The sequence below is a fragment of the Pteropus alecto genome, unplaced genomic scaffold, assembly GCF_000325575.1.
Source record: "Pteropus alecto unplaced genomic scaffold, ASM32557v1 scaffold270, whole genome shotgun sequence".
Lineage (NCBI taxonomy): Eukaryota > Metazoa > Chordata > Mammalia > Chiroptera > Pteropodidae > Pteropus > Pteropus alecto.
In genome coordinates this window covers 336,371-364,101 of record NW_006430735.1, presented here as the reverse complement: position 1 = coordinate 364,101, position 27,731 = coordinate 336,371, and the positions used below count along the sequence as shown (strand labels likewise).

At 33.1% G+C, this 27,731-nt stretch overlaps 1 protein-coding gene across 2 annotated transcripts in view; it reads right to left on the bottom strand.

Annotated features, from left to right (window-relative positions):
• Positions 1-11,375: 11,375 nt before the first annotated feature.
• Positions 11,376-27,731, bottom strand: part of ALCAM (activated leukocyte cell adhesion molecule) — a 180,783-nt gene continuing 164,427 nt past the window's right edge. For both annotated transcript variants that reach the window (XM_015595311.2, XM_025050925.1), the window contains 2 exons: positions 15,379-15,494; positions 11,376-13,839 (listed from right to left, as the gene is read on the bottom strand). In XM_015595311.2, the coding sequence (XP_015450797.1) occupies positions 15,407-15,494 (88 nt within the window). In that variant the 3' untranslated portion in view covers positions 11,376-13,839; positions 15,379-15,406. The remainder of the gene's footprint in view (positions 13,840-15,378; positions 15,495-27,731) is intronic.

The window sequence follows — 27,731 nt, the reverse complement described above, 5'->3', positions numbered from 1 at the left end:
AGGATTGCAGTACGAATTTGTGTTACAAATTTGACATTGGAACCATATAAATGTTCCATAAAATTGAGAAAAAATATATTAAATAGAAATAAAAATTTTAAATTAAAAACTAAAATAAATGAACTCAACTGTTATTGTATAAGGACACAGAGACAAAGCTACTTCAGGTTAAAAAAGCTTCAAGTAATCACTTTTGTAATAGATATGTTATTTTAAAATAACTAGCTATATTTAAGATAAAAATAAGTAATTATATTAATATAGTTAAGTAAAAAGATTTTCAGCATGCACAGAGAAAAGAGATGCCTATATAAAGTAAAAACAAATTAAATAAAAACCTGCAATCTTAAATTTGAATTGCAAAATCATTTTTTCTTTTTAAAAAAAAAACACACATATTTATTTCCAGGCTCTGTTTACATAAAAGGTCTAGAATCAATGAGAACTTGTGTGGTTTGTAAATATGATTTTCCTAAATATGATTTTCTACTAAATATTCTAAGACTCTAGGTAAAATAGTTGATTCAAGCCAAATCTGCAACAGAAAATGAGAAAGTGAACTTGGGACATCTGATTGTAACAGAAGGAATTTATTTAGACCAATAGCCTCGTATCAAAAGAAAACAGAAACTAAATGGAAAGGGCTCCCTCGTGTTGGTCTAAAATAAGATAATGTGAGCATCAAAAGGAATAATGACTACCACAGGTTGAAATACACAAAATATATAAAAATTCTTTAGTTCATTAAGATTCTTAAGAAAAAAATCTCCTTGGTCACCATTTGCAGTTCACTAAATCCAACATCATTCTCTAAAATCTGATCAAGAAAGAACCAGACATCTATTCTTCCTTTCCTGTGAAGATTTTATTTTAGGGTAACCAAATAATTAATGTATTATAGAAAAATCTCCTCTAATACATGCAGACAGAATGATGGAATTAGAAATTCATCATTTTGCAACCCCTAAATTATCAATGGAACTGGGAAAAGGTCATCAGTGGATGTTCAACCATTTGTTAAAAGTTGATAGGAAACTTCATGACAAGCACCTTGAACCCAAATAAAATCATAACTAAAAGTGGGACTACCGCCTAACAAGTGTTGGCAAGGATATGGAAAAATTGTTCCCCTCGTGCACTGCTAGTGGGAATTTAAAATGGTACTGTGGAAGATAATATGGAAGTTACTCAAAGAATTAAAAATAGAATTACCATATAATCCAGCAATTCCAATTCTGGCTATATACCCCAAAGAACTGAAATCAGAGTCTTGAAGAGATATTTGTATATCCATGTTAGTAGCAGCATTATTCACAATAGGTAAACTCAAGTGTCGATTGAAGGATGAATGGATAAGCAAATGTGGTATAGATATATAATGGAATACTATTTGCCTTAAAAAGGAAGGACATTTCTGCAAAATGCTACAACATAGATGAACCTTGAGGACATTATGCTAAGTGAAATAAGCCAGTCACGTCACATAAAGACAAATAGTGTATCATTCCTCTTATATTAAGTACCTGGAATAGTCAAAATCACAAGGACAGAAAGTAGAATAGTGGTTGCCAGTGGCTGAGGGGAGGGGAGAAAGGGGAGTTACTGTTTAATAAGTTAAGAGTTTTAGTTTTACAAGATAAAAAGAGTCGTGGGGATAGGTAGTTGTGGTGGTTGCATTAAAATGTGTATGTATTTAATGCCATTGAACTGTACACTCCAAAATGTTAAAGATGGTAAATTTTATGTTACATATATTTACCATGACTAGAAAAGAAGTAACACTATCAAACAGACACATACCTCCTGATATGATAGAATAGGACCTACATATTATGACCTGGAAGACATGTTTGCCTGAATGATTGCACCTAAATCTACTCAAGCATCCAAACTTAACTGCCAGTTGACAGGGAGTACAGTCGTGACAAATGAGTTGAATTTAGAATGATGATCAGGATTTTAAAGTTTACTAGGAAGAAGGAAGGATGAGAGGGAAGCATTGGAAGCAGAAACAAAACTGCGGGAGCAAAGGAGGAGCAGTTAGTTCCTGTAGGAAATAATGGACATTGTGCCGCCTTCTGGAGGATCCTGACTATCTGTCTGAGAAGTGTGTAGATGCAAACAAATAAAAATAATAGCAATCACTTATGAATGCTTGCTAAGGACAAAGCACTAGGTTTCTTGTACTCATTTTCTTCTCTTTTATGGGAAATACTATTTTCACTATTTTACAATGAAGAACCTGGTGCTTAGAAAGTTTAAATAATTTCCACAAGGACACCAATACAGGCAAACAGAGGAGGTTTTAAAGGTTCAATGTCATTGCTTTCTTGATTGCAGAACAGCAAATTTGTTGGAGAGCATATTGCTTATAACTCTCTGGCTAATGGAAATCACTCTTTGTGTATTTATCATAAACTACATTTTACTGATTCAAAATGCCAACACTTGCAAGACTTACAATTATTTTATGTGCTAAAAAAGAAATTCTGTAAATTAAACTATGGCATGATGTTTTGTCATTTAGAATTTTTATTTGCTACTTATTAAAGGAATCCCTCTAGTATTATTTAGACATTTGTTTTGAATTATACATCACTATTATCATACATAAAAATCAATAATTAGCAAACTATATTGGCTAAGAATTCCTAAAATTTCTTAGCATTTAGAGTATGACTTTTCCACATTACCTTTCAAATCAGTCATCAAAGTCTATGTCTTTTCACACCTTTTTCTTTGTTCTATTAAGACCCAAAATATAGTTAAAATTTATTGGTGCTGGGCTCTTAAGTCAATCTTGCAATGATATAGAGGTCGTCTACCTTCAGTTTCATTTGGAACCTAGCCCATTTGATCCATTCCCTTCCTCCTCTTCCTGCAATTGTTTGTATCCTACAGGTTAAAAGAGTGTTTCTGATTTTCCTTCAATGCACTGAAATTTAATTTTGCAAGTTTAAATGCTGGAGCTTTTCATATTTTCTTATAAAATGACAACTATGTCATGATTGCTGCCAGGCAAAGTAAGGTGTCACTGAGCATAACTTGTATCTTGATTACAAAGATGTTAAAATGTGAGAAAGTAAAATACAAGCCTTAGTCTTGCTAAACGTAGTAGTTAAAAATAAAAGATTCGCTTAAACATCATAAGCATATGGAGACAGAATCTAATCAGCTAGTAGACTACCTGGGTTTAATCCTCTCATCAATAACTTACTGTGTGTCCAGTGGTCATCTCTTTCTCACACTCCCTACCTTCTCCCATCTTCCCTGCCTTCTTTCCTGTACAAATTTACTAAGAGTCTTTCATGAATTAGACATTAGTAAAGGTACTTTGAAGTCATTAGAAAATAAGATCACACTCTTAGGCAGCTTAATTTTAGTCTTAAAGAAAGAAAAGCATTTGATAATTGTAGAGAACAAGAAAGATTTTAGGTAAGTGGGGTACACAAGTAAGTCAGCAAATTTGAAATAAAAATGTATTTTTCTCTACTATCAGTTTAGACTCTTTAAAAATCACTTTTCTGATCCTTGAATTCTTTATTTGCATATTACATGGATAAATTGTGTGTGTGCATGTTTGTGTGTGTGTATTACACTTTAAAATCAAAATACAGATGGAGATATCTTCTATAGAACATTATGTATTCTTCAAGGTGAGGAAGAAAAACAAAATGATAATCAGTGAAATGCAGAAAAAGGCAAGAAATAGTATGGCAAATGAAACAAATGAGATTTATAAAATTATCTTGGTTATATTTTTCTAAGGTATTGTTGGTAGCCTAGATGACCCTTTCATTTAGCACATGAGCTCTTAGTTAACCGAGTTGCCTCTGGAGTTATTTTGCTGTCCTTTATGTGTGTTACACATTTTGTTTTTCCTCCCTTAAATCCACAGAGCATATATATCTATCCTCCAAAAATGAACACAGTCATTTCGAATTTGAAATATTTCCCCGGATTCTTCTTATAGGACCAAATCTATCATTTTGTATAGGGAATATTCTTTCCTTTGCTTGATATCATGAGTTAAAGAGTATACCATTTTCAACAATTTAAATTTAAATAAATCAAAGTGCTAACTTCGATTTGCCTCTGTTCCTTCATGGCCACATATTGTAGTTTGCATTAATCAAATTAATAATAAAGGGATTAAAATTGCTAGCTTCTAAGGGAGGGACATGTCAGTGGTATTAAATGTTGCATTTGAAATGATTGTCCTTGCATGCTAATTATTAGCTGCCTGAAATGCAGAGGAAGTTCAAGAGAATGACACTCTAACCATGTGTTATTTTAATTATGGAAAAGATCCGTTAAAGAATGAATTGCATTGCAGTGTGCTTTCTAATCAGACCACGCATTAATTTAGATCGATGACCCCAAATCCTTTAAATCCACTACCACTGGCAGTAATTGCTAGGATTCTATAAGGCTGTTCGCAATGTTTTTTTATCAGGATACAACAGAAGATAGATTTGTTCACAGAGTCGAATTTGTAATTTTGTACAATAGGAAGCTCATCTCATTAGTTGTAATGGTGATGAGATAATTTGTGTCATCCTGTATTTGATGTGTTTGTAAGATTTGCAAAAGAGGAGAAAAGTGGAAGGACTGGTAAGAAAGAATTACCAGCATCATAGTTCTTATCTACAATTTCTTAATTTCTTTCAGCAGCCTAACCTATGCCACTTCTGGACTCCATAGCACAGATGGCCATTTCTCCTTTTTTAAGCCTAGGTATACAAGCAATAATAAGGAAAAATTGGCATTTTTTTTTGTTGTTGCTGTATTGTTCACTCAATGACCTTCAGTCTAAAGAACCAGACACCCAAATAGAAAAGAGCCTTAGTTTTAAGTTTCCTGTCGCTGCATAGAAACTTGGGTAAGACTCATGAAGTTTTCGGTTCACTGAGAGAGAATGGATAGTTCTATTGTCACTTGAAATCACAAAACATAAGTCTCAGTTCAGTAGGAGTGTCCAGTCTCAGATAGTAATCAATAATTCAATCTTCATTGTAAAATTAGGGTTCTCTTTTCCCATTTTGTTCTACAGCATGAGCACAGGAATGATGTGTGACTGCTTTTTTTCTTCATTCCTACACATCCTCACTTTGTATCTGCAGCTTCAACCCTCCAGACGTGGAGCATGTTCAGGGAGGAGGAGAAAGCTAGGGAAGTAGGAAGTTTTTTATTTGCTGATTAATATCAGCTGCTTCGAGGTCCCTGGCCTCAGAGAATATTTAAAGCTGTCTCTTTTAATTATTTTCTTATCATTGTTTTTCTCCAACATAGCATGCCAGGTAACATGGATGCAATTGACTAAGATACAAAGGAAGCAAATGACTAAACTGATTGAATTGGAAGAGGTGATATCACACCAAACAACACTCTCCATCAATTTTAGCTGTACAGGGTCACCTATGTCCATATTGCTGCTAACTGAAGTAGACAAGGACAAAGTAAGATAAACACACATTTATTGAGTGCTCACTATATAGAAGGCACTGAGATCCCTATGCCTATGTCAAAACTTGACGTTGTCATCTGGCCTGCTAAGAACAGCACAGATCTGACTTCAGCCATAAAGGAGAACCATTTCATATATATGCAGAAGACTATTTTCAGGAATAACCACGAATAGGCCAGCATTTGCCCAAGAACTAATCTATTAGACCACATACTACCAGCATATCAGTAGTTCTCAGAGACTTTACGTTCCTAAAGTGGGAAAAGATACTGCTTGTAGCTTTCATATTTAAAAAAAAATACCTATTTTTTTGTTGTTGTTTACTGCCCCATCTCTGTAACCATTCTGCAGTGACCTCTAATGTGTACACAATAGTGCATTTTATTCTGTAAAGGACAAAGTCTGATGTAATTAGTATTACTTCCATTCTACATTTTATATATGAGGTGACTAATGCTCAAGGGTTTCAGTGTTATGCTCAAGGCCTCGTTGCTAATGAATTGCAGATCTCCATTCATTTAGAAGTCCATCCAAAATCTGTTTGTTTCTAAAGACTATAATTTTTCCATTAAATCAGTAAGTATATGTGTCCCTCAAGAATGCCCTGTGCCTTTGGGGGACATAGAAAATAAAGTACCCTCCTTTGCCTTCACACCATTGCCACCATTACTTCATACAGGATGTAGTGGATGTGAGAATCTACCTAGTTTGCAGGAAAATTTGGCAAGGGTGTATGAGTGTGTAGGTATGTTTAACAACTCCTCAATTGTTTTTTATTTAAATAGTGCTATACATATTCCCCACTCCTTACATTGAAGCTTCCACTGAGCAGTTTTATAGATCTAGAGAACCTATGCCTGAAATGTGAAAACATAAGGAAAAGGTTAATAAAAGCAGTTAGAAAAATTTTGATTTCTTTTAGGATGTTGCTTGTGATCTTTTAGATTCATGTTCTGGTTTAGTGCCTGGGCACCAGAGTGCTTGCTGATTTACATGATTGTCCTAATGACCAATGACATGAATAAATGAAAATCTAATTAGGCCTATTGAGCTGAGAATATTTTTAAAGGATTCTGACATTTGGTGAGGAATGTAGTGTCAGCAGAATATCTAGCCTGGATATAATTTCTGATTTGAGGAAAGATATTGGCATGTAATTATGTAGGCGTACAGAGAGAGCAATTATAAGAACCTGTCTTGAACGCTGAACTTTCAGAACAATGAGAAAGGACAAATGTGGACCAAAGTCAGGCAGAACACAGTGCCCCCAGTCTGTCAGAGACTTGCATGTGATTAAATATTTAAGAAATACCTCTAAACAGCTATCTGGTATTACCACCAATAATTTGTACATGTTGTTGCCAAAGTATATTTAACAGCACAGAGAGGAGTTGGGGGCTCTGGGTAGTGAATGGTGATCCCAGAAAGGTCAGAGAAGATGGGAACATTTCAAAAGCACAAAAGTCTAATTATTACAGTTCTAATAAAGTATGTCCAATTTTTCAGTGGAAGCAATATTTTTGATACTGTTCTGACCTAATAAGCCAACCAGGAACTCAATTGCCTCTGAAGAGGTACATCAGTTAGCTATTGTTGCATAACAATCTCAAACCTTGGTGGCTTAAAACAACACTCGTTTATTATTGTAGCCCATATATCTGTGGATTATCTGGTTGACAGCTGATGTAGATTGGGCTCAGGTGATCTTGGCAGGGCTTACCTGTGTGACCACGGGTTGACTAAGAGACTGGGTTTGTCTGAGGCACCTTGCCTGGTGCAGATCTGCTCCATGTGTCTTCGACCTCCTCCTGGTTTGAATAGGTTTTCCTTGGCTTGTCCTTCCCATGACAGAATTACAAAAGGACGAGAAGAAACATGGTAGGCCACTTGAGACCTAGACTCCAAACTCGAAAACAGTCACTTCCACATGATTTTATTGGCTAAAGCAAATCATATGGACGGATCTAGTGTCAAGGAGTGGGGAAGTATGCTCTGATCCTTTTTTGAGAACTGCAAAGGGTATGGAGACAGGTAAAGGTAAATAATTAGGGCATCTGATGCAACAAATTGACCGTGAGAGAAATGAACAGATACTTTTTGTAAAAGCATTTAACTTTGGAAAGTATCTCCTGAAACATACACAGAGGGGCATGAAAGGAAAGGACCTATACTGTGGCATAGCTGTAGCAGCTTCTTCTAAAAAGAAAATATGAGTCAAGAACAAAATCAAAGACCGTGCAAACTGTTGCAGACATGCTTCATCACACAAAGTCATCTTTTAGCAAAAGTGCAGTTAAGTGCAATTATAAATATGTGTGCTTTAAATCTGTGAATTTGAGCTGGTATGCAGAATTGAATCATAACTGAACAGCTCCCTGTGCTCATCCAACTTTCTAAACCTCTACTGCTCCATTCTGGTCTTTCATTTCTAAATTACACTGCGAACAATTTTGGTAAAAACCATTTGACTTTGCTCCCAACCAGATGATTTCCTCATTGGACCAAATGGTTGGAAAAATGATTTTTGAAGAGAAATTGAGAAACAGATTTCCCATCCCCAACTTATATACACATACATATTCTACTTCCAACAGTAAGAGTGGAGAATAATGAAGCTGAACCAACAAAACTACCTTACTGCCAGTGTCTCTTCAGCACAGTGCCAAGCATCACCAGACTAGAATGCTGAGGGGATCAATGTAAATTTAACTCCATCTATGTTGCAGGAATCCCATAAAGATAACAGCGTTAATATTTATAAATCTGTGCAACCTTTTGATTGAACATTGATTCCATACATTACCATTATCATGAGGACAACAAAAAATATAATGAGTCCTGTGATGATAACTATGAAACACATATTTGATATTTTAATAATTTTATTTTATTACATTTAAGAAAAGTTAAACTCAAAAAAATGAAAGAATAGCAAAGTCACTACAGGCAACTTTTTAATCATAGTTCTGTGAAAACATTGTATCAGTTAGGAATGTGGGGAAAGGTCTGTCTGTTGTTTTTGCGATATTGGCAATGTGACCCAAAACTTATCTTTTATACAGCTTGTATGTAACTATTATATATGTAAAGCAAAGCTCTCTAAATTAAAAAAAAAGTCACAGAAGATTGCTCCTATAAATGAACCTGAAAAAGTTTTTAAAAAAATAATGTTACCTCTTGTAATCAGACTCGACAATAAGGTAATGTCTCTTCATCTCACAGTACAAAGACTATTTTAAAGCTTTGGTGGACAGTTCTAATCAAGCTAATGGAAAGGACCTTAATTGTTATTGCCAACAATGTAGAAGCCCAAGATTTCTGGGTAAATTAGGTTTTTAGTAACAATTTAGCATTGAAGGAACTACTCCAATGCTTAGACATAAACCTTTTCTTAATAGAAATATTCCACTTTCTTAATAAGATTTTCCAGGGAGAGCACTGTGAATAAATTTCAAAACAGTAACTATATCTTATTTCACTAAATCTTGTTTCTTAATGACGAGAATTCAAAGAATTGAATAGGGCTGCCCAAATGTCTACTATTATTTCTGTGAAAGTGAACATCTCAGATGGTATGTGAATCAAGCTATTGATTTAAACTGTTAATGGAAGTTCAAATTATCATAGCTTACCTGAGAAAATACAATCAGAAGAAATATTTATGGGAAAAGTTGATATTTAATTTTGATTATTTTACAAATAGTCTAAACTGAGTTGCTGTCAGCGTCCAAGGGCATATTTTATCAAATGCTGTAACTTACAGAGACCTAGCCTCTGTCTCTGATAATACAAGTTTTCTCAAAAAAATCTAATAATTTATTTTGAACCTCTATAATGTTGAGGCCCTCATTTTTTTTCCCGGTAGTACAGAGTTTATACGATTAGGTTTACTCATATAAACCTCATATTAACTAGTGAGTCTAGTATGTGCTATTGTATCTGTTTGTTACACTTATGAATGCCTCACATCAAAGTACCATGAATATTTTCACCCCAGAGCTACTTCCTATTTAACAAATATTTTGTAGTTCTTCAAGAAATTTTTTTCTGATAAGGAAAATGGGGATAAGATAATCCACAACGTCTATGTGTGTGCATGTGCTTTCACGCATATGTGTATGAACATGTACACACATACACACACACACACACACACACACATAATTTAACATATTTTCTTTCATTCATTCAGCTACTTTGCCATCTCAAGGTAAAACTTTTTCCAGAGCTAGGTAATAAAAAGGGACAAAATAGCTAACAAGAATGGAATCAGCTTTTGGAGTTTTTTAATGAATATTTGTAAATTTGAGAAACGTTTATAAGGAAAAGTGAGAGAGGGACAGATTTGGGGAAGAAAAAGAAATTGGATTAGGATAAGGATGATAACTAGGTGAAGAAAGCATGCTAGGAAGAAATGAGCTCCAATTTTCTGACTTCGTTTCTCCAATATAGTACATTTTAAAAATGCTTTTTATTAAGAAGCTTAGATGAGAAGTATACATATATTTAACTTAAGTATTTTTTATTGTTAAAGTATGATACTTCCAAAGCCAAATCTACTATACTGATTTTTTAAATAGCAGTCATTCCATTTGATTTCTTAGACATATAAAAAATAACTAATACTAATATAATTGTTTTCAAAGCAGGTTCACATATTTCTTTGAATATAAATTACATTAGTTATTAAGGGGATCAAATAAATTATTCAGTGCAAATCTTTTTAATAGCCTCCCCAAGCACAGACAAATGTATATTCTTGTAACAGGGATGGTAAACAATATAGTGAATAGAAGTTGGACTTAGCATCTTGAGCATACAGATCCTACCTTAACCACCTCCCGTGCTTGTGATTGTAGACAAAGTTATTTACATTTCCTTCTTCTGTAAAATGCAGGCAGTGCCTCCTGTAGCAGGATGTGGAGTGAATTCAAAGGAAATGATGTAAATAATACATCAATATAGTGCCTATCTCATAATAGGCATTTAGCATATGATAGCAATACATGTTTGTTTAAAATCACATGTATATGTCATATCGCATTTTCCAACATATGTGTTTGAAACGCACGACATACAATAACATATATTTAATGTCTAATAAAACATCTAATCGTTCAAGTACAATTGAAAAATCATATAATGCTGGCCTATTATATGATTTGAACATCTTAGAATAATCCTTTATAGATAGTATAACCAGTTCATCTGTCAACTAATATTTCACAATTTTACACGTTATGAAAAGAAGGATTTCTTTATTAAAGAAGATTGGAAACTATGATAGTCTGGGAGAAGCATGGCCTTTAGAATCAGATCTAGTTTGAAACTCAGCTAACCAACTTAGAATTTATGTGCACTTAGGGGTTACAGAAGCTCTCTGGTTAGTTTTCAGCTATTCGATGGGGGATATTTAATACTATTTATAACTCTTAAGGATTAAATAAGAGATATGTGGATGGCCTTAACACATAGTATGGGCGCAACAAATGTTAACTTTTTTCCTTATGTACACAGCTGGCTTTACCTTATTTTGAAGGGAAATAATTTCTATAAAAGTTTATGCCTAGGTAATTCCAAATGGTAAACTGAATAGTGTGTTGTTAGTGGTAGAAGTGAAGAAATAGGAATGTCCTCTTACTTAAGTTTCTAGGACATCCACAATAATTATGATGCTATCACTGAAGACAGAGGCACACATATTATAGAACCAATCAAAGGTGAAATCTAGGACTAGCTAAGGTGGCCCACCTGACATAACAGGAAGGCATAGGGAATTTTATTCTGCTGCATTTTCTCTCCAGAGAGACGGAGAGTCACAATGAGTTTTCCACTCTTTTTAATAAAGACAACTACTTTCTATACATAAGCATCCTAGTTTAGACAAGAGGCAGACAGCCATGAGAGATATGTGAAGACATATTTCAGTTTTATTATCTTTTACGTATAGACGGATATGTTAATCAATTTCCACATACAATTCCTGTAACACAGATTGAAAGTGAAACTCGAACCAGCAAAACCTGTCTTCTGTTGCCAAAGAGTTAAACTGGAGAGACGTAACCTCAGAAGTTGAGGATTGTGCATGATCTTCCTTCTCAGCCTCGCTGTGCATATCTCTGCTGTTACACAAATATGCGTTCTTTTTTTTTTTAATCCAGACATTGATTCAATAGTAATAATGCCATTCTCCCTTTTCCCAGCAAACTATCTGCTTTCAGTCCAGAGTTCTGAGTTTTGAATGTTCTGCTCTCTAGGTTCTAATAGCTATTTTTGGATTTAGTTAACCATAGCAAGTGGAAGCCAAGAAATAATTGTAGTATAACCCTCTCTATTGTCACAGTGCTTCTTTCTGCAAATATATCTGAGGAGTTAGACTTTGAACCTTTGATCTCCCACACCAAAAGCAAAAAAGAAAAAGTATTTATATGGAAGTATTTTCATTTTAGTGTTCATGATTTATTGTGGAAAGCAGGCGTTTAAAAATTTTAGAATTTCTTCAACAAAATTCTAAAGAGAAAAGAAAAAAAGAAGAAATCACAGTATTTACAGAGATAACAGAATGGCTTGGCCATGCAAAACAAAGAACTTTGGTTTTTCCCCTTTCACTTTGGTTTAAATATTGACCAAGATTCAATATTTTTTTTCTGCCAAATAAAACTTCAATAAATCAAAGTTAGAGGCAAAATAACATATTTTCTTTTTCCTCATAATATTTTACAAAGCATTGAGTTTAATAGAATATTTTATATATTTAATTCATATCAATGCACTACAGGAAGCTTTTATTAAACTGAGTCACTAATGCCCAGACAGTAAATGGTTTACAAATGTATTATAATGTGTGTTTTGAAATAATGCAGAAGTGGCAAAATATTATTCCTAATCTCCATCTGACTTTAATCCTCAATTTATTTTTCATTGGCTTCATAATTTTTTATTCCATCAATCTAAAAATACAAACACCAGTTTTCCTTTTCCTTCCAAAGAACTCGTTTCTATACCTGGAAATCTGATGTTCATTTTTTTTTTTTTAAATAAAGTTATGTAAATCCTGGGATAAGAATGACTGCAATGTTCTCCCAGAAACCAGGCTTCTGCTTGAAAGAGCAAAGTTTAAAAGTCTAGTCACAAGTAGCTATTGGCTCATATCCAGTCTACTTCAAAAAGTTTTCATTTATACTATCACCCTAAAAAGTTCCTCAAGCATAAAACATGTTTATAAAGTTACAAATTTGAATGTAACTAAAGATACATAGACATTTTATTATTACACTTTTATGTACTGCTTGATAAATTATGTACCAGTTAAAAACACTAAATTATCTCAAGGTGCATTCAATATCTGTAGCGTAGTTAACAAAAACACACACGAAAAAAATATATATTCTATATTCTGTGGAAAATAACACGGCTTTGATAATGACCACTGTTAAAAATCTCCAATTCTGACTGATATCTTTTTTTAAAAGAAATAGGTATAATTTTAAGGCAGTGGATAACCCAAAGGATTTAACACCAATTTTTCAATACGGTGATTAACATGATCTATGAAAATGGAAATATTATCCAAGATTTTTTCAAACTGTCTCTCATACGTAGTTTTTCTTTTTTTTTTTGACAGAAAATAATTACTAGCAGGTGTCTCTAAAGGTAAATGCTACCCAAATTCTGTTCCTTTTTTTTTTCAGTGTAGGCAACATTGTCAGTTTGGGAGTACCATTTTTATGTATCTGTGTCCATATGTGTGTGTGATTTACTTCTGAGAGTCTTCTGGTGGTCCATACACAAAATCAGCTCATCTGGTGCTTATCAGTCTGATTCTCTGCCTCCCCATCTCATGATAAAAAAAAAAAATCACAGTTTTGGAATAGGGCAATATGTGTATCCCCAACCTTCACAAGCTGCCACCTTTGGGATTTGGGCGCTTGTGAGAAAGTTTGAGACATTACTGATACCAATCAGAATCAGAAATGTACCTGCTCAGATTATCCATATAAACAATTGAAATAAAAACATTACATTATACATCAGGTTAACAGCAACTCCCAGAACAAAGCTTACAGTGTATAAAAATAGCTACGTAAAAAATTTACATAAAAGGCAAACCAAAAGGAAATCCTCAGTGCAGACATTTACAGAAAAAAAATATCAAATCAAACATAACAAATGACCTATCATCATGGCTGCCAAAACGCGTTATTGTTTGTAATTTCATTTCATTGTTTGACTTGAGATAATTCTCTAAAATCCTGTGACAGCTTGGTAGAATGAACTGTTAATATTTGAACCACGAATTGCTGTCAATGTCTTTGTATATGTCTTAAATACAATCCACGTTCATGCTTCAATTGGCCTATATAGTTTTTTCTCTGAAATAATGAAGAAAACATAATTTAGTAAGTTACCATAGCAATCATTTTTCACCATCAACAGATGCTTTGTACTAAAAGTAACAGGAATTACATTATAGAAGCCTTTCAAAAAATTCCATTGTCCCTGAACCCATCTATAATCTCAGGCATTGCCATAGCCCTCTACAAATAAGTTTTTGGAACTGTTGAGAATCTTAATTTGTATGAAAATTGCTTAATTCATATGAGGATTACAAGATTTTTCAGAAAAATATTTCATTCTCTTTCTCTTCAGTTCAAAAAGTTCACTTATCCCTTCAAATCACCCTCTCTTGTAGGCTTTGTCTTCAAGCTCAATTTTTCTTTAAGAATTACTCTCTCCAATTTTGAAGAAAACAGAAGCTAAAACCTATGTTTATGAAAAGTCGAGGAATGAAGAAAAGAGAAGCAGAAAAAAAAAAAAAAAACAGGTTCAAATGCTGCCTACTTGGCTTTTAATGGAAGGCAGAGTAGGGGAAGAAATCCAGTTCTTCTTTCATCCAATCAGTCTGAGATCTTGGTTTTCAGATTTTAAAAATGTCTCATTTAAACTATCGTATTTTTCTTCCCTGTGTGCATCTTTCAAATTACAATTCTTTCCCATGCCCCATATCTTCTCCATGGGATTAACTCGGGTGGCCTACTCAAATTGTGACTTGGGGTTTATTTATAATGAACCAAAGTTTTACTGTGGCAGTTGGGGATTTTAACTTTAGGTGAGTAAGCTACAGTAACAGTTATTCTCAAGGACACACAAAATAATTTGTCCAAATGGGTTCCCTGTTTGGCTGGCTCAACAGAATGTAAATAAAAGCAAAAGCTCAAATTGCAAGTGGCAATATCGTGGAAACATACCTCTTTTGAAGATTGTCTTAAAAAATCACACTCATTTAGTTATTATACATAAATATATGCAACATCAACATATACATTATACATATATGTGCATATATAATTACATATATACATACACACATATATAATATACACACTATCTACAAAAGTGTGTGTGTGTGTGTGTGTGTATATACACACACAAATATGTTAGCCTTTTCATTAAAATGATTTGGGAGATGGCTGTATAAATACTCTGACACTTTTAAGTATCTTAAATCCTTGGATTAAAATTTTTATATTTTGAGATTATTCTCATAATTTTTTTAAAAAATAAATTTAAAGTTTTAGAATCAGCTCTCATCCAACCAAAATATCAATTTATAAAATTAAGCTTCTTTGCACTCAGGAAAATTTGGGGTATTAGAGTACATAATGCTAATTGAATGTTAAAATCTCAAAATTGTTTTTAATTATTCAGATAATGATTTTTTTTTTCCTTAGAGGATAGGAAAACTTGAAATTCCTTCTTTTGAGAACAACTTTCTGAATCACCAAAGTTTGCTTTTGAAAAACTCTCTTCCTATTTTACAAGACTCAGTGTTAAGGCTTTCCCCTTCACCTCCTAGGATGTTTCATACTTTCCTGAGAATTATTTCTATAAACCTCATGTGGCCTGCTCACCTGGACAACAACTAGAACAATTTCTCTCTTAGGCTTCTGTTTTGTGATTGTTTTCTTCTAACTTTTTATTTTCCTCCAGATTACCAAGGTCCTTGTTTACATGTTTTGATGCAGTCCTACAAAAGAATGAAATGAACATTATTACATAGACACACACATACATTATTATTTTTTAAATTTAGGATTCAGGTTAATGTTTCTTTGAAAAGTGGATGTTTTACATCTAATACAGGTAAACTGTTAGGATGAACAACTCCGCACTTGACTGATAACAGAACCCATTTCAATTAAATTACCTTGAGAGTGAGGTTGCATTAAATAAATTCCAAGAGAAAAAGAAATCTATTATTTTGAACACAGACTATGCATATTTAGTTATATCGTGTTTTTGGCTGGGTTGTTTTTCTCTCCGCTTTCTGGAATGTAATTATTACCATTGAATAGTCAAAATTTTCATTCTGGGCAAATACTTTCTGCAAAAATTTTCTGAGGGAGTTTCATTAGGGCCTTTCCCTTTTTGGCATTCTCCATCACACCAGTCCCTTGTATCATTGTTCATGGATTCTGTTTTACTGAATTAATTAAAAGCAAGATTAAAAGAGATTCAAGTTTATGACAGAGAATTGGCAGCAGAAGCCTATGCAGTTCTAATGTGATGGTTTTCAAATCATAGTCCCATATCAGTAGTATCTGCAACCTCTGGGAACTCTACAGAAGTACACATTCTGAGGTCCAGCAACAGAACTGTGGAAACAGGAACTCTGGGAATGGAGCCTGCAACGTATGCTATTCAAGACCTCCAAGTGGTTCTGCCTCATGCTGAAGTTTGAGAAACACTGCCTTAGTGGCTGCCATAATTACACATGACTGACTGGGTTCTATCCTTTAAGAGCAGAAATTAGATTTTCTTAAAAACATAGCTCAATTCCTTGGTTTTGTGACCACTCAGGAAAAATCATAACATTTCAATTTTCCATTCTATTCATCTCCTTTGACCATATTTTCCTCTGCTTTCAATATATTACTTAGTTCTTTAATATCTTTGTGAACTGTGTTATCCAAATCATGCATGGATCTGTTTGTTCTACTTTTTGTCTTGATTATTGGTTGTATTTTCTTGACTCTTTGCTTATCTAGTCTTTTTTATTTTACATGACACGATGTATAAATGAACATTATTTTCCATCAGATAAGGTTTCTCCTTTCCTTAGGAGATAGGGTGAGGAACTGATGACTCCAGTTCAATCAGGGCTTGAGACAGGTTGGGGCCCAGTTGCAGTTTTAGTGAGATCCAGTCTTCTGGTTTTCCCCTATTCCTAAAGCGTGGCCCTCTAAGACTTCTGATTAAGATTCTGGCATTTTTTTGCGTTCTTCAGCCCTTAAATATAGAGATCCAGCTCGCTCTTTTCTTTGGAGAACCTCCACCCAGATCTCCAGCCAACTGTTTTATGACACTTTGAGATATGGTCAATTTCTTTAGTCTTCTCAAGTATAAATTCCGTGAGAATAAGGACTGTGTTTTATTTCTATTTTATCCATAGCACATACACACTGACTAGAAATAGTAGACATACAGACAATTTCTTTTACTAAACTGAACTAACTGATTGTACTGTAAATGTATTTTCTCTTCATTGTAATCATAACATTCTTACTAACATTTCCTTTTCTCTAGCATACTTTTTTGTAGGAATATAGTATATAATACATGTAACATATAAAATATGTCGGTGACTATTTATGTTCATATTTATTTCCTTTTACTGTTCCTTATGAATTTGTGTCCACAAATATGAAGTTCATACACACCCACTTACTTTCTTACAGACACATAAAATAGAGAGAATACTACATTGAATGACAGGACCTGATGTCTCATTCCAATCTTTTCAGATAAAACTGCACGAAGTTATATGTATAAATATATACCTTGATTATTCTAATAGCTCCTAACTATATATTCCAATATATACTAATACTTATAATTTCTATAAATCAGTAAAATATCGTGGCAATCAAGGAAAGCCACATGATTCTCAAAGCCTCTTCACTCCTCTCCTTTTTGGTACTAGTAATGATTTTTTAAAACCCTGTGTTTTGTTAATCCTTACATTTATGACAATTATAAACTCTCAGAAAAATATAGAATAAACTATTTGACTGTACTTGAGAGTGATAGAAGAAACTAGAAACTAGAAAGGGAATTGGACCCTTATACTGGGTGAGCTCTATTTTTACATAACTTTTCCTCTGAGAGCACTTCCCAGTTGCAGAGACATAGACTAACTAGAACAAAAGCTGGAAATAAAGGAGAAAAATCTCAAGAAGAAGAAAGCCACACTAATTTGTAAAACACAATAACTTCCTTGGATGACTCCTAAACTGCACATAGGTGGGCAAAATTTCACATAGGCCAGCAGAAAGCAACAGCTGGAAAGCCTAAAAACTTGATATAGATTTTAGCTACTACCCACGCAGGGAAACGGTCTGAAGTTAAGGTCACCAAGACAGAAGTCCTTAACAAAGATATATCTTTCTATTAAAATCCCAGAAAAACCAAGTAAAGACAATGGGTCGATATTCAGCACTCACACTAAGACAGATGTGCCACATAAAGTGTAAACGTAACCTTCACGAGCTTAAGAAAATCAGCCAGTGATATAATTCCTTGCTAGGAAAAACAACCTATGTCCTTTAGAAGACTATAACAGAGACTAGAATTTTTATAACATATCACCCCCCGAAAGACTAGTATATAATAAAAAAGCTACCATATATATGAAGAATAGAAAAATGTAACACAAATTCCAGAAAATGTCCTTGGATGACACAGACTTTGGCAATAGCAGGCAAGAACTTTAAATCAGTTATTACATCACATGTTTGAAGACTTAGAGAAATATGGTAACAATGAGAGAACAGATGGAAATTTCAGCACCAAAAAAATGTAAAGATAAATAATTCTCCAGCTTAAAACTACAATATTGGAAATGAACAATTCACTAAATTGTCTTATCATCAGATTAGAGATGGCAGAAGAAAGCCCCAGTGAACTTAAGGACAAAAACATAAATTATACATTCTAAAAATGATAAAGATGATAGGGAAAAAAGCAGAAACTCAGTGAGCTGTGGGGCAATATTGAGCAGTCTGATGTACGTGTACTTGGAATCTAAGTAGGAGAAGCAAAAGAGAACGGGCCAGAAAATATATTTGAAGAAACAATAAAAATATTCCCAGGTTTGTTGATCTGCATTCACTTGCATATCCAAAATTCTCAGCAACTTCCAAGCAGGAATAATAAAAAGAAAAACACACTTAAGTACATCATAATAAAACTAATAAAAAGCATATAAAAGAGAAGGATGTGAAAGTAACCACAGAATATTCGTTCCGGAGAACAATGTCATGAATAATAACTGATGTCTAATCAGGAAAAAATGCATACCAAAGATAATTAAACATCTTGAAAATGCTTAAAGAAAAATCTCTCAAATCAGAATTTATATCCAATAAAAAGACCTTTTAATTAAAGGCAAAATAAAGACATATTACATTTAATGAAAAAAAAAACTGAGAGAAATCATCACTAGCAAACCAGTGCTAAGAGAAGTATTAAAGGAAATTCTTTGGTTGAAGGGCAATGACACCAGATGAAAATTCTGGTGTATAAGAAAGAATGAATACAGATTATGTTTACAAAGTAAAATATAAATACTATTTTAAAAAAGTTTTACAAAGATAACCATTTAATGCTCTCTATATAGCATTATATATAAGACCCTTGAAATATTATTTAATTTAACTTCCTCTATCCTTTTTGCTATTGTTGCCTATCCACTACAACTGCATATATTATAAAACTCACGCTACAAGTCTATGGAGGAGGTTAAATGAAATTATAATGGTTCAAAGATTTTAGATTATTACAGAAATAGATGTTATAAATTAAGAGTTCCTATTGTAATACCTAGAGTAACCACAATAAAAGAATACAGAGAGGTATAGTTAAAAAGCCAGCAGAGAAATTAAAACGTAATATTAAATCTTATTTGAGAAACTCCAAAGCAAGAAAAGAGGAACAGAAGACAACTAGAAAACAAATAGAGAGATGGTAGTCTCAAACGTAACAATATCGATAATTAAGTCAAATGTGACTTGGCTAAATTCTCCAATTAAAAGTTAGATAATCAGACTGCACTATGCAAGAAAACTAAATGCTCTATAGCAGAGGTTAAATTTTTTTGAAAGGTCCAGATAGTAAATATTTTAGGCTTGCAGACCTTATGGTTTTTGTTCCAACATTTCAACTCTGGCAGTATAGTGTGAAACAACTCAGACGATATGTAAATAAATGGGCACGACTGTGGTCCCATATACATTTATTTACAAAATGAGGCAGTAGCCTGGGCGTCATAGTTTGGTCAGCCTTACTGCATATGAGATGCATTTTAAGTATAAGGAGATAGATAATTTAAAATGAAAGGACAAAAAAACATGTACATGTAAACAGTAAGCATATGGAAGCAGTTTGGCTATATTAATATCAGGCAAAGTAAAATTCAACACAAGCAATATTACAGGGATAACGAGAGATGTTTTATAATTATAACAGACTCAAGATCTAAAAATGTTATAACAATTTTAAGTGTATGTGCCTAATAAAAGAATAAAGCAAAAACTGACAGAACTAGAGGAAGAAATAGACAAATACACAATTATTTAGAGAATTTAAGAACCTATTCTCAGTAGTTGATAGGATAAATGGATCAAAATTCAGTATGCATGATTATGAAGTAGCTAAAACTGGATAGCTCTGTTACTGAAAGTATATTAGATATTAAGTGATTTTATATCATTTGAAAACAAATTAAAGATAAGATGATTTAAACAAACCATTATGTAACTTCACATGCAGCTAAAAAATACTGTACCCATCACCACAATTTTTAAATTTAAATACCCACGTAGCATCCACCAGGAAATACTATGCCTGCACACTAGGCTAAACCACAAACAAACAAACAAAACACACACACACACAAAACCCAACAACAACAACAAAAACTCAATGCATTTCAAAAGATTAAAAGCATACAGAATAGGTTGTCTTAACAAAACAGAATTAAATAAGAAATGTTGGAATTTAATATAGTTCTAATTACATGACTCCAAATAAGAAACCACAACAGGAATTTAAAAATATTTTGAACTGAATGAATGTGAAAATATAACATAATGAAGTTTGTGGAATGAAGTTAACATAGTGTTGAGATTGAACTTCATAATTTAAACACTTGTCTTATAAAAGAAGAAAGGCTAACTGATCTAAATTCTTAATTTACTTTATGAAATTAAAAAAAAAAAAGAAGAACAAGTTAAACTAAATAACTAGAAGGAAATAGTTAAATGATAAGAGCAAGGGCGAAGGGATTAAGAAATACAAATAGATAGTTACAAAATAGTCATGGAGATATAAAGTGTAGCATAAGAAAAATAGTCAACAGTGTTTTAATAAATATGTAAAGGAGAAGAAGGGTACTAGATTTAGTGGAGTGATTGCTTTGCAAGTTATATGAATCTCTGATCACTATGCTGTACAATTGAAACTAATATATTATTATATGCGAACTATAATTGAAAAAAACAGTGAACTGTACAATCTAAATATGAGCAACTAATTATTTATTATATTTCAATAAAGCTGGGAGAAAATGATTAAAATTGAAAATAAGCAATACAAATAAAAATCATGCAAAGAGTTAGTTTTTAAAATATTAAGAAAATTAGTAACTCCCTAAAAAGACTGAGCAAGATGAAAGAACAAGTATAAAATAAGAATATTAGAAAACAGAGAGTGTTATGACTATAGAACCCCTAGGCAAGACAGGATAAGGGAATCTGATGGACAACTTTTTCTTTTTGCAAAAATGTCAACAATTTAAGTGAAATGGATATTTTCCTTGAAAAACTTACCAAAATTTATTCAAGAAGTACCTTAGATCTATTAAAGAAATTAAAATCACAAAATTTTATTTTAAAGCAAGTTCTCATAAAGAAATTCTAGGTCCATGTGGTTTTATTGTTAAATTATATCAAACATTTAAGGAAATAACAAACTCAGCAAGAGGATAGAACTCTTTTCACCCCATTTTACTAAGCCCACATTACCCTAGTACCAAAACTTGGCAGAGATATTATAAGAAAAGAAAATTAGAGACCAATATCTCTCACGAATTTAGACAAAAAAAAATCCTTAAAAATATGTTGCGAATTGTATGCATCAATACATAAAAATTACGATACATCATAATAGAGTGGGATTTATTCCAGGAATGCAAGACTGGTTGATATTCAATAATCTATCAATGTAAATTACCTTGTTTTTTCAGAATAAAGAACATGAGAAAACAATATGATTATTTGTAGAAATAATGTAGATATAGAAGTAATGTAATACATAAAGGGCATTTGAGAAAATTCAACAATGATTTGTGACTAAAAACTCTTAGTAATCTAGGAATATTAAAAATTTCTTCAACCTGTTTAAGGACATTGTGTAGTAAAGAATTGGGCCTTGCCCCAAAAGAGATCTGGTCTTTGTGCTGAGTTCCTAGGAGATATTCTCCAAACAGAATTTTCCAAGTGATAGGAGTGGCTTTCTTATTTATGGTGGGCCTCTTGGATCACACTTTATAGTTTATGCTGAGGCGTTGTCTCAATTTAGGGCCATCGACACCCAAAAGATTTAGCGTGGGAGCTGGCTAGCCCCACCGGAAAGAACAGCCATATGGTTCAGGGTGGTTGTGGCCTTGTGACATCGGCCTGACCTCTAGGGAAGGAAAAGGCTGAAGAATGAGTTTGACTACATGAACAATTAATCAATTATGCCCATAATAATTGAGGCTCAATAAAATCTCTGAACACCAAACCTCAGGTAAGCTTCTCAGATTGTCAATACTCCATGTTTTTGCCACATATCAATACCATTAGAAAAACACATCCCTGAAGACAACTTCCCATTTGAAGCCTTCTCAGATGTTGCCCTATATTCCCTTCCCTTGGCTAATTTTAATGTATCCTTTAATTGTAATGAACATAAATATGAATTTAATAGGTTTCAGGGAGTTCTATATTTCTAGGAAATTATCAAACCTGAGGATGATTTTGGGAAACAACCCAAACCAGAGTTCGTGTCAGAAGCGAGGGTGCTTTTATGTGAATTCTTCCCTTTACCTTTATATTTGAATTCTAAGTCCTTGTTGTTGGGGTCAGAAATCTTGAGCAGACTTGGAAGTCTGGGGGATTGTGCCCTTACATGTAGACTAGAAACATGTAAAGATGTCTGTTTTCATATTTCTATTCAACATTGTATCGTGGGTCTCCATGAGTGCAATAAAGCAAGAAAAAGAAATAAAAGGCATACAGAAAAGAAGGGAAGAAGTAAAATGATCTCTATTTGAAGACGAAATGATTGTTTACATAGAAATCTTAAGGAATCACAAAACAACTAATAGAACTAAAAAATAAATTTAAGAAGATGGTTGTATACATGTCAACAAACATTAATAATATTTGCATACACCACTAAATACAAATGAAAAGGAAAAATTAAAAAATAATTGTATATATAATAGCTGTAATACATAAAACATAAGAATAGACTTTATAATACATGTTAAATGCCTACATTAAAAGTTATGAAATATTGCTAAGAAAACATTTAAGTAAATGGATAAATAAATATGTGATAATCATGAATTGGAAGACTAAATACTTTTAAGATTTCAAACTACTCAATTCATCTATAAATTCAAAGCAACCACAATCCACACAGTTTAAATTTTTTTTTTGGTAGAAATTAACAAGTTGCTAAAATTTATATGGAAATGTAAAGAAACAAGATTGCTGACATAAGCAAAATATCGAAATTGAAGGACTCACATTACCATTATTATTGTGACAATGTGCCAAGGCCAAAAGAAAATCTTTTGAGCAAATGGTGCTAAAGCAAGAAACAAACAAACAAATAAACCACCTATGTCTTGAACCGAACACAAAATCTTACATATATCATATCTTTAAATGTAAAAGTTAAAACTATAAAGTTTCTAGAAAAAGACATAGAAAAATATACTTTCCACTTTGGTATAAGCAAGGATTTTGTAGAATGGACATAAAAAGCATTAAACATTATAGGAAAAAATTAATAAGTTGCTCTTCATCAAAATTAAAAACTTCTGCTCATCAAAAGCCACCATTAAGAAAAAGAAAAACCAAGCCACAGACTAGGACAAAATATACACAATATATCTATGACAATGGACTTCTTTTATACAAATTATGCAAAGAACTGTTACAAATCAATCACAATAGGACAAATGCCAATAAAATCATAGGCAAAAGATTTGAAAAGTTACTGCACAAAAGAAGATGACCAATAAACATATGGACTTAAAATCATTAGTTTTTAGGGAAATGTAAGCTAAAACCAAAATTAGATATCATTTCACACATCTTTGACAAAAAATTAAACAGAATAACAACACCAAATTTAGGCAAGAATGTGGAAGAAGTGAAACTCTCATATACTGCTGGTGGGAATTGCAAATAGGATACATACTTTGGAAAGCTGTGTGGCAATTTCTCATGAACAAATATCTACCCTATGACCTAGCAATTTCATTTCTAGGTATTTACCCAAGAGAGTGAAAATGTATGCCCACCAAAACGTTTGCAAAGGAATGTTGATTTTAGACATATTACTCATAATGGCCCAAACTGGAAACTAAAATGTCTATAAACAAGAGAATAGATTAAAATGTGATATAGTCTAACAATGGAAACCTACTCAGCAATTTAAAAAAAAAATGAAATCATTAATACATGTATCTCAGAAATATTATGTTAAATGAAAGAAGCCAGACATAAAAGAGTACATTTTGCATAATTCCACATAGATGAGGTTCAGGATTAGGCAAATCTTGGTGATAACAATCAGCACATTGGCTGCCTTTGAGAACAGGGTTGGTGGCTTAGACAAGAAGTCCAAGGGAACTTTCTGGGGTGATGGGATGCTCTATATTGTAAAGTAATGGTTACAAAGGTATATACATTTATCAAAACAGATGTAATTGCACATTTAATGCAAGCAAATATTACCTGAATATCATAAAAAACATTATACAGAGAAAAGCTAAAGCATGGTCCTCAAGGCCAGAGATTGAAAGAACCAGGCAAAAGGTGCAATGAGAAACAGAATGCCATTTCTCATTTTATTTTCTTTCTAGTTAGATTTATTTGTCTAGGGATGGAGAGTAGTTTCTGCGATTTCATCAAGTTGTATCAGATAGAAGAAGGAGGTATCAAGAGGAAGGGAGTGACGAGAATTCTCTCTAGGGAAGTTATGGTACTTGGGGCAAATCACATATCTTTCAGCATATCTGTACAGATGAAAATGACCTCTGCTCACCATTTGGAATTACAAAACAGGGCTTGTTGAGAACAACATGAAATATTTGTAGAATATATTTGTGGAATAAAAGCTGGGTAACATCAAGCCAATTATATATTTTATTTTAAAGTTTACAAAACAAAACAATAAGTAATGGCAAATGAAAAGTAAAACTCTCCCTTCTTTTCTTAATCTCATTCTCCAAAATAATAACCACTAACACTTATTATGACTTAATGCACCATGTACTGTTCTAAGTGCTGCATAGAGATTAATTATTGCAGCCTTAGGATATCTCTATTTTACATTGAGACAAATAAACTTTTTTGTAGTCGCACAGCTAATAAGTAGCAAAGCCAGAACTGAAACTCCAGCAGCCTTGCTCCAGCATCCATGCACCAAGTTACGCAGTTATACAAATATGCTAAGTGTTAACCACTGTGAAATGTACTAAATAGAAATAAAAATAGTGTTGCTGGTGGGGGCAGGTTTATTCAGTGAGTATATGTATATATGATTTAAATGGATTTTATTATGAATTTCTCTATTTTCGTTATTGAGAGTCCACTCTCCTTAGTAGAGAAAGGAAAACTTTAAAAATTATTCTGATTACTTTTGTCTTGATGTGGTAAAAATAAATGTAATTTTATGGATGTGTCCTTTTTAATTTTGGAAAAATTCAAAGATTTGAATGAATTACAGAGGATAGAAATCCATCTACGACGAGAACAGAACAAAAATTTATTTAAATCATTCTCTTTGGCAAAATATTTTTCAGTCAATTAATTTGAGGGACAAGATTAGGCAATCATAAAGAACAAGTGCTTGGGTAAAAATAAAAATTATGGTTATTTGTCTTAAAATTTCTTTATCAGTCAACTTTTTTGTAACTTTAACTATGAGAGAACATTTAAATAGAATTTAAATAGAAATTTAATAGAATCACAATAAATTAATCTTGGGAATAGCCCTATTGGTGACCCTCTAGTCTAATCTATGAGGCAGAGAGGAGGTCAGTGGGCCTGGGTTCTCATCTTCATGTGTCAAGTCTGAGCTGAATGTCCTTAGACCAGTCTCTCTTCTTAAGCACGCTTTCCGATCTATAAACTGGGGGAACAATAGGATCTACTCACAGGGCTGGTGTGAAGACAAATGTGACAGTATAAGTGAAAGCCCCTAGCAGGTGACAGGAACTCACCAAATAGAAGGTGAGTCAAAGGAGCTGTTCCTCAAGGCCATATAGTTATGCAGTAGTGGAAGAGAGTTAAAGCTGGTCTCAACTCTTGTCTGTGTTATTTCCATAAACACAGTACCTATTAAGGATTCAATACTTTTAAATAACTTTTTAGGAGATTCTTTTTTTGTGTGAGTTTTCCTCTAATATTATAAAGCTGTTTTGAGATTTTCAAATAAGGTAGGGGACTAACCTGGTGGTATCTCCTAAATGCGCCTTTATTTTAACACTTCAAAGTTACTAAGAGACTAGTTCATAAATGTTCTTACCACAAAATGAAATCATAATTATTTGACATGATGGCAGTGATAGCTAATGCCATAGTAGTAATCATATTCCAAAATATAAATATATCAAATCAACACGTTGGTGTATACCTTAAACTTACTCAGTGTTATATGTCGAATATTTCTGAAAAATAAGTCAGTTGGAGATGGAGGAGGTATGAAAAGTGAAGGGGGTAGAAGTGGGAGGTGATAACAAATATATCACAATCTTGGGATGTGGTATCATTTGAAAGATATATGAAATATTAGAATTATATATTTAAAAAACAAAGACAACATCCACTTAAAATAATTAACCCATGAAAGAGTTCATAAGATTTTAGGTTTTCCTAAAATTCAGGCATATATATATATAAATTGAAAACTCAGAGGATATATGAGAAGTCATTAATACTTTCTGGTTTGAAAAGCATTTTCTTTTATTTTTAATTTATAACATGCCTGGGACACACAGCAGAAGGGCACCAGTACTGTGGACTTTTAAGACTGGGACTCTGGCAATGTGGAATCGCCACCTCTAACAAACTGGCCACTGACACCTATAGCTAATTAGGGTCATATCCAATAGTTATTTTTCTCTGTCCCCTGGTCACAACTGTCAGCAGAGTGAGTTTCCTCTTGGGCCAAGCTTAATAAAGTGTTAGAGCAGAAGAGGAGGGCTCTAATCCCTGCATCTCAGGAGGACAGATGCCAGCAATTTCTAGATTTAAAGAAGGAAATGAAGTAGAATAAATTGTTAGGCTTATTATGACTTTCACATTTATATCCTTAGAATTTCTAAGATTCTCAAAGAATATATCCACTTCAATAGGGAATCCTTCTGTCCTCAATAAGAAATAGAAAATAGCCTTTCCTTCTAGGCCAAGAGTAATTTTGGGGACCATCCTTTTAAAAGGTTGAAAGATCAAAATAAACATAGCAATACTGAATACGCATGAAAACAGTATGCCACCTGCCTGCATTCACCATTATGGTTCAAAGTGTATCCTTATGATAATGATGGGACAGAACACCATGGCAGGTGTTCAGGGAATATGACTTCCCTTCACCTTTGAAAAGATAATGAAGACAAAAATTTGAAATTTAAAAAGTTAAAAAAAAATTGAAATGCATATATACAGCTAGAAGAGATTTAAAAAATTGAAAATACTGTATTTCGATACACGCCCTTTCCTCTGGAATTGTTTTGGGTCTCGCATAGTCACAGAGGGCAGAGCGATGGTTGGTTCTGCCTTTTGAGTGGCCAATGACCTTGTGGTTGACTGAATGGGGACTCCAGCATTTCCACATTATCTTATTTCCCTTCTCGTCTACTCTATTATTTATGATTTGATAGAATAATAGGGAATTTTATTTGCTTCCTTCTTCTGGCCTGCCA